This window comes from Sinocyclocheilus anshuiensis, unplaced genomic scaffold, assembly GCF_001515605.1.
Source record: "Sinocyclocheilus anshuiensis isolate Anshui unplaced genomic scaffold, SAMN03320099.WGS_v1.1 scaffold881, whole genome shotgun sequence".
NCBI classification, from domain to species: Eukaryota; Metazoa; Chordata; class Actinopteri; order Cypriniformes; family Cyprinidae; genus Sinocyclocheilus; species Sinocyclocheilus anshuiensis.
Genome location: NW_015558695.1, coordinates 1,414,928 through 1,423,416, shown reverse-complemented (window position 1 = coordinate 1,423,416; position 8,489 = coordinate 1,414,928). Strand labels below are relative to the sequence as shown.

The window sequence follows — 8,489 nt, the reverse complement described above, 5'->3', positions numbered from 1 at the left end:
TATATACTATATATATATATATATATATATATATATATATATATATAAATATCAGGTTTATTTATGCAGCTTAAGTACTTTCACCTCAGTACTGTTTTTCGCCCCTAAAAATTGGTGCCACGAATGATGGCACTTGACACCCAAAACTACCTTTGATCAGACAGATGGAATTGTCATATAACTTTAATGAAGGAAAAACAATGCAAAGATTTGATAAAAGTGTCTTTTATCTGAAAGGACAAGACATGATGACAACAACACAACATAAAAACAAAATGGGACAATTGATGATCATAAACAATCATTGTCATTAAAAAATATATGTAATAAAGCTTCAATAGTGTTCTTTGACCTTCAGTTTTTTTTTTTTGGTCGTAGTCATTAAAATGTTAATTTTTTTTGTTACAATTTTTAAGTTAGTGTTGAAATGTGCTAGTTAAATCTCATTGCATATATGCTCTGAGACATACATTAAGGCACTTTGGACTAAATAAATATCTAATGTGTTAAGTCCAGCATGTCTTTAGATCATTTTATCATTGGCCCATGAGGTTTTTCTGATGTGTTGTGGCGGTTGATCTGAAATTTGATGTTCAAAGCTTCCTCTCCTTGGTTTCTGTGCTTGAAGACACCACCTTCCCATCCACCAGCGTCTGTGTGACCGTCATCACTTTTACCTTCTTTTGCTCTTCAAGAGCATCCTGGAGCCTGCATGAGAAAACATACCTGTTATCCACCATACAAAACAAATACTCTAGCAAACCTAGCCACTAAGTTTTAAAACCACATTACATGTCTACACAAATGGTGAACTGCTGTGAAAAATCTAGATATGCTTTAGAAAAAAAACTTACTTGAAGTCTCCGCCGTCCAGAAGTCTCCTGTAGGTGGCAATTTCTGCCTCCAGTTTCATCTTGATGTTCAGCAGAGCCTCGTACTCCTGCGTCTGTTGCTGGATGTTGTTGCGCAATTGTGTGAGCTCAGCCTCCAGTTGCAGGAGGATGGCGTTGAGACTCTCGATCTCCATGTTGTAGCGCATTTCTGTGTCCCGCAGAGTGGCCTCCAGTGATCCTTTCTGAAAAATGAAACCAAGAGAACCCAAAAGTTTGAGCAAACTTCACTGAGCCAAAATCAAGATGGGATACTTGAAATAATACAGCTAATTTAATAAAAGGATTAGAAAGACCTGATGGAAAATGGCAATGGCTACACGAAAATGAACTCACCATGTTCTTCTGTGACTCCAGCTCGATCTCCAATGTCTGAATTTGTCTGCGAAGTTCGTTGACTTCTGTACGTGCACCCTGGAGGGCCTCTGTGTTCTGTGTGACTTGTACCTGAATCTCTGTGATCTGGAGAGAGCATAAAATTTCACATTAGCCCCAAAATAGTGGTATTGACGTGCCACATTAACAAGACTCGATTTCAAGACAATGATTGTCTTTTGGAATATACCTGAGATTCGTGCCAGGCCTTCAGCTCCTCCTGGTTCTTCAGGGCCATCTTCTCATACTTGGCTCTAATCTCCTCCATGATCTGGGCCAGATCCTGTCCTTTAGGAGCATCAACATCCACCTGCACTCCTGACTGGGAGATCTGGTTACGAAGCTCCATTACCTCCTGTTGGGTGGAGAGACCATAAAATAAGTCTTAAAGCAACATCCATAATGGATTATGAGGTAGACAAATGTTTCCAGATGTGCTAATGTCCAAATGTGCCAGATGTGCACTCACATTTTCATGGTTCTTCTTAAGGAAGATGAGCTCTTCCTTGAGGGCCTCAATCTCGCTTTCAAGGTTCATGCGGTTCATGTTGGTGTCATCAATGACCTTTCTCAGGCCGGCAATGTCAGCCTCCACACCCTGGCGGATGGACAGCTCGGATTCATACCTGCAGGCACAACAAAGGTCAATGGGTCGCTCTTCTGGGAAACCAGGAAAGTTCCCATGAGGTCAAAATTTTTGTTTTAATTCACAGTTTTGTTACTCACTTGACTCTGAAGTCATCAGCTGCCAGACGGGCATTATCAATCTGGAGCACTAGACGGGCATTGTTTGCGGTGGCATCAAAGATCTATAACCAAAACAGAAATCACTTGATTGAAACCACCATTGAACAATATAATGTGCAATTATGATACATAAAACCTCACCTAACTTTAACTGTTTTACAAATGTGTGTGATCTATAATGTGTAAATCACATGGTCACTCTGTACCAAGCTGCAGTACCATCTTCTGCTCTAATGTCTTAGTTTGCATAGATAAGAGGTACTGGAGAACAAAGTTCATTTTACAGTTTATTAGATAATCATTAACCAACAGCCATGTTGAAAAAGCAGCTGGTGTCTGTTTGACGGTTGTAAATTAAGCTGTATAGCGGGAAGAACAGGGGTTGAGCTGGATTTCCTGTTTTTTTCTTTTATCCTAATGTGCTTTGTTCTGTAAATGCTTTCCATGTTTGAAAGCCAGCATATCCTGGCATCATGGAAAAGGGTGGCGATGTATAATAGTTTAACACTAGTTAACGCAACATATTTTCCATATGCTAATGGGTGTTGGCTATGTATCTGCACTAACAATTGTCAATTTTTAAATAAATAAGTTATATTTTATTATATATATTTTATAATTTACTGAGCTTTTAAACTGTAAATGTCTTTTCAGTGCCAGATGTCATCTATCTTTTCATCAGGCTAATCTCATGACTAATCCTATTTGCTTTTGTGACTGTAAGAAACCCTGATGAATAGGACTTTAATTCTTTTAATTGAATCTACCTGTCACTTTACTGCATAGTCAATGATGAATAAAAAATCAATAATTCTGATAACACGGTCTAGTTATCAGTGACATATTAGCTTTAAAGTTCAGCTTCAAGATACAGTTGGTGTGAAACTGACTCTAATCAGTATTTTATCTGCTTTATAAACTTCTTTTCAAGAAAATGTAGAATAGCACTATACAAGTATATGATTGAAGCTAGAATTATCTCTGCCAAAGTCTCACAGCTGGTCGCATTTTGCACTGTCTGAACTCTCTCGACTTTTCCATTTCCTTAATTATGACACAGACAGACGCTAAAACATCTCAGATCCCAGAGTTTCCATCCACAGGGAATAAACAAGCATCTGGATGTGTAACAGGACAAGAATAAATACAGGATGGAAATGCTTATTCACCGGAATACCGGCTGTAAGCAGAAGTTACGACTGCCGTCCCGCAGAGACTGAGCCTCCCTCCCCCATGCCTTCCGCCTGTTTTAGTTTCACCCATGGTTCATTTTTGGGTTCTCTGTCTATCAGTGCTGGCCATCAGTAAACTCTCATTCAGCTCGTTAAGCTTTAAATGACAAAGAAATCTCTCTGTTTTGTTCGTTTGTGTCCTGAAACCCAATAAATGTCCGCTAGACTGTTAATAACCACAAAGCAGCACAATTAGACTGTCACATTAAGTTCTTTATAGATGCTGTAAATTTTCTCTACTCTTCTCCCATTCAAACTTATTCAAACTCACCTTCTTGCGCAGATCGTCAACGATGGGCTGGAAGCGGCTGTAGTCGTGGACATCAGGACCTCTCTTCTCCAGGGCCTCGCGGATCTTCAGCTCCAGCTTGCTGTTGGCCTGCTCCAGGGTCCTCACTTTCTCCAGGTAGGAGGCCAGACGGTCATTCAAGTTCTGCATGGCCATCTTCTCATTGCCCACGATCTCACCTGTGGCTCCAGTGGCACTCACTTGGATGGAGCTGGACATTGAGGGAAGTCCAACTCCACTGCGGACACCTGAGTAGGAGGCAGAGGAGATTCGGGTTCCTTGACCTCCGGCGCCGCCGTAGATGCTTGCAGCCCGGTAAGTCGGCACGTTGGTGGTACGCTTGATGGACATCTGGGACACCGGCACCTGGGAGGTGGAGGAACGCACACTGTAGCTTGTTCTCAAACTCATGGTCGCTGAAGTGAATGAACAGATGAGTGATTGAAGGCCTGGAGAGAGGTAGAGCTCAGTAACACAGCCAGAAGAGTGCACAGGGCATGAGGGACACTCACAGGCTTTATGAACAAACTGCTCCTAGAAGTCCCGCCCCCAAAAGCCCCTCCCTTCAGCCAATCACATTCCTCCATGTCTAGAGTGTGGTTCTGTGACTGGATTCCTTTAAGAAGTTTGTTATTACAAGTGGCTCCGTTTTTCCTCTCTGAAATTAGACAAAAATGTTCTTGACATCTGGATTTAGAGTTTAGAAAATAGAGTTTTTTTAGAGTCTTATTATTAGCATTTTAAGATGTAATATGAGCATGAAACATATATGATAAAGATCTGCTAAACTTAAAAGAACAACTTAACATTACAAACTTAACATTACAACATTGCAACTGTTAACATTACAATAAGGTTTTATACATCAGCATTAAGAAATCCTATAGTTAACATAAAATAACAATGAACAATACTTTAAAGCTTTTATGAATTTAGGTTAATGGTAATTTATAAATATACTACATTTTTTGCTTTAAGTTGTATACATGAATATTACTTAATGTATTATGAAATAACCTAAATTAACAATGAACAATAGTTTATTTTTAAATTAACATTCACCTACAGTAGATTAATAAATGCTGCAAAAATGTGCAAATTGTTAGTCTGTGATACCTAATACATTAACTAATGTTGACAGTGTTACCACTTAGTCACACAACTTCTGTTTAGAAGTAAATTTTATTTTCCTATTAGAAAAAAATATATAATGTAGTATGAAATTTGCTGGTGCTATTGAGTAACTCTTCCAGAGAATCCAAACTTGTTAGACACTCGTATTGAGAAATCATTCTATTTTGCAATTTGTCGACTCATTTTTTTTTTTACTGTAAATGAAGAAAGCGTTTCGTGTTGCAGTTGGCTATCTTTCTTATCTTTCTCATCTTTTTCACTTAACCATTGCACTGGAAAAACTCACAAAAACGAACAGAGAAAATAGGACTAGCCTATCACGATTTTCTAGTTGTGATATCCGATCACCGAAAGGATTTTCCTGACTGCCACGCCTGCAAAAGGATGTGTGAACAAAGGAACAATTAGTCTAGCTCCTGAGTACACACATGTACAGACAAAGAAATGAGCTAATCACTGAAACCTATCTGGATCCCCCTGTAGTTTTAAAACCATTCACACATTGGATTAGATCCATACCTGTTTGAAATAAGCTTCACAAAGATGAGTTTCAGAAGAGAAAACCGATACTGTGCCCACATTCCCAAAAGATTTCCTTTGGGCTTGTAGGTTGTATTTTAGTTTATTTAGACAGAAAAAAATTGCAAACTTTGGAAATACACAAGAGATTTAAACTGCTCAAAAATATGTCAGAGTGGTATAAAGGCTTTTATGTGTGTTTTTAAACACAGAACTAACTGACCTTTTGTTTTTTTTTAAAGCATTTTCCAGTAAATTCATTCTGTGGAAACTTTAGGATCTCACAAACAGCCCTAAAACTGTCCCAGGCCAGTCTGAATAAAGCAAGGCTAGATTGTGAGAGTGTTTGGCTGTGTATGTGTTCTGTGGCGATGCTCTCTTATCCATTGTGTCGGAATGTGTTTGTTTGAGGCTGGAAGGGCACAGGAGGAATTTGATGTGAAAGAATGCAGATCAATGTTGTTGAGCCCATTTCACTGAGCCCAGGCTCTCAGTTTGCTGTTGTCTTTTTATTTGTACAGAAAATGATTCTTTTTGCTGTCTCAGTTTTTAAAGAGGCTATAAACTCCATCAGGAATGAAGTAGTACTATTTTATGAAGTTATTTAGTTTTTTTAATTTAATTTTTTCTGAATACTTACATTTAGACTCTTCATATTGTACTCTAATGGAATTATTTATAATTTTAACCATAATGTAGCAACTTAAAAAAACATTTAACAACATTTTACCATAAGGTCTCATTAGTTAATGATAATTCATGCATCAACTTACATTAACTAACAATAAGTAATACATTTGTTAAAGTATTTATTAATCTTTAGTTTTAAAAATACAACGGTTCATTGTTAGTTCATGATAGCTATGGTCCAATAATTAATATTAACATATATACAACTTTTGATTTCAACAATGTATTGGTGAATGTAGAAATTAACATCTTATAAGAATAATAAATGCTTTAGAAGCATATTTCATTGTTAGTTCTAATATAGTTAACTGTTCTGAACAAATGGAACCTTATTGTAAAATGTTACCAATATTTAATAACGTACAACCATTAAATGAATTTAAATAATTTTATATTGCATTTTTGCTCTCTTTCCTAATCAGGGTGTGTGTGTGAGCATTCTAAAAGCTTTTAATCATTTTTCCTAATCATAATGTAATCAGTGCTGTGGGTTGCCAGATCCCCCATGCTCCACCCTTGTGGAAGATTGTGAGATTATTGCTTTTAAGTTATGATGGAGGCATGACAAAACAAGTGGGTGGTCCCTTCATAACTCGTCTGGGATTTATTTAAGGTGTGTCCTCCCAAAAAAAGAATATTTGCAAAAACAAACATGCATGCACTCTCTCTCTCTCAGTTCAAAATTTTGAAAGACAAAGAAAATATTGCCCACAACATGAAGGATAAGTGATCTGTTTGCGCATTACGACTCTCATGGGAATTATAAGGGAATAAAGTTTAAATGCCAGTCACATTGCATAATTTAATATGGGCGGGGAGGGGGAGGGGTCACCTGAGCACTGATAAAACTGAGTCATTTTGCTATCAGGTGAAAGTATGAATGTCATATATGGGCATGTTTGAAATGTGCTCATGACATTGTGTGTTTGTACATCCGTTGACATAGCACCCGTGAGTAAATACAGGGATTACTATTAAGTTACATAACTCGACAAAGCAAACTTAAGTCAAATAAAAACTGATGTCATTTCGTTATGTGCCGCATTGTATGTCGTACTAAGTATAGTTTAAGAAAGTGCCTTTTCAACATTGAGCACGCGGATCTGGCCTATTTATTGGTCTATTGGTTGACTTTGATGCTGTCAGATATAGTCTGTTGAGTTATCATCATCTGAATGATCTTGGAGTTTGTTTGATTGAACTGTCTTGCATTCATAATGGCATTTTGAATGAAAGAACTTGTTTATCTAATCCTTTCAATCACAACACAAAGGATAGACAGTAACTGCTGCTTCTCCCAATCCCTTGACAACTCATCCAGAATCACAAAACCAACACAACTTTATTTGTTGTACACTAAAAAATAATGCTTCAACTGATCAAAAACTGACAGTAAATACATTTATAATGTTACAAAAGTTTCTGTTTCAAGTCAATACTGTTCTTTTGAACTCTTGATTCATCAAAGATTCCTGAAAAATGTATCACAGTTTCCACAAAAATATTAAGCGGCACAACTGTTTTCATCGATAATAATAAAAAATGTTTCTTAAGCAGCAAATCAGAATATTAGAATGATTTCTGAAGGATCATGTGATGAAAATTCAGCTTTGCATCACAGGAACAAATTACATTTCAGATAGCAGGTTGGTGGGACTGAGTGTCATGCATGGATCGTATAAAAATGCGTTTGAACTAATGAATCAGTCATTTTGGTCCAGAAGTTTATCATCAAAATTAGTTGCTCAAATAAAGACTTTTGTAGTTGTTTATAAAATTTGTAAGATGTTTTCTCAGCCTCCAGCTCCAAAATTATATGAAAGACCTTGCAGTGGTCAGATTAAAGAAAGCTGGTTGTTATCCAGAGTAAAGGAGTTGCATGTTCAGCACATAGTGTTTGGTTTGATGACATCATGGTGGAGGTTTAGACTAGATTCATAAGTCATGATGGTCAGAAGACAGTTCAGTCCTCAAAGCATCTGCATGTGAAATACACTGGGCTCAGCGCCGGTTTTCATGCATTTCTGATGCCAGCAGTGCATAAAAAAACTGTTTATGACAGCCACAGTCAAAACCGTTTATGAGCAATATGTTCCATCATCCAGGCTGGTTGTTTGAAAAAACATGATCATTCTAACATGAAATCAGATAATTTTTTCCTGTCTAGGCAGATGATTTGCGCAGTGCACACAGTGGGTGTGGCGCTTTCCAAATAATTTTTTTCCAGTACCTTATCAGCATAGTCAAAAAACTGTTTGCCTGTAACATTGACAGTCATGAAGTGTCACACAGTGAGTCAGGCTGAATCCGGTAGGTGTGGCATGTCTTAAATATTTTTTATCTTATTTTATTTTTTATTATTTTTTTATTTTATTTTAACCAACTTTCCTCTATGATTCTAATGGCGGTAAGTATGACATGCAGTTTGGCGTCACTAGAGCTGGACACCTGATCTGGCTTTATTTCGTACACATTCAGGCGTGGACAAAAAATCACAAGATGCACGGAATGTTCCAGATGTGACGGCACCTGATAAAACACATGGCAGGTGTCTGACACATTCCTCAGATCTGAGACAGCACAGCAGAACAGACAGCAGTCAGTCAGAGATGG

General features: G+C 37.5%; 1 protein-coding gene across 1 annotated transcript; it reads right to left on the bottom strand.

Moving 5' to 3' along the window:
• Nucleotides 1-209: 209 nt before the first annotated feature.
• Nucleotides 210-4,035, bottom strand: krt18a.1 (keratin 18a, tandem duplicate 1). Its single transcript, XM_016477686.1, has 7 exons — nucleotides 3,516-4,035; nucleotides 1,992-2,074; nucleotides 1,735-1,891; nucleotides 1,456-1,620; nucleotides 1,227-1,352; nucleotides 855-1,075; nucleotides 210-708 (listed from the first exon to the last, which is right to left on the bottom strand). The coding sequence occupies exons 1-7, from the start codon at nucleotides 3,942-3,944 to the stop codon at nucleotides 594-596; spliced, it is 1,296 nt and encodes a 431-aa protein (XP_016333172.1). The 5' UTR covers nucleotides 3,945-4,035; the 3' UTR covers nucleotides 210-593.
• Between the last annotated feature and the right edge of the window lie 4,454 nt (nucleotides 4,036-8,489).

Bases quoted from the DNA above. Each gene is read 5' to 3' on its own strand.
- krt18a.1 (XM_016477686.1), bottom strand. From the start codon at position 3,944: ATGAGTTTGAGAACAAGCTACAGTGTGCGTTCCTCCACCTCCCAGGTG. The intron at 1,892-1,991 runs GTGAGTAACAAA...TTGTGCCTGCAG, and splicing joins GCTGATGACTTCAGAGTCAA to GTATGAATCCGAGCTGTCCA. The intron at 709-854 runs GTAAGTTTTTTT...TTTCTCATGCAG, and splicing joins CTGGACGGCGGAGACTTCAA to GCTCCAGGATGCTCTTGAAG.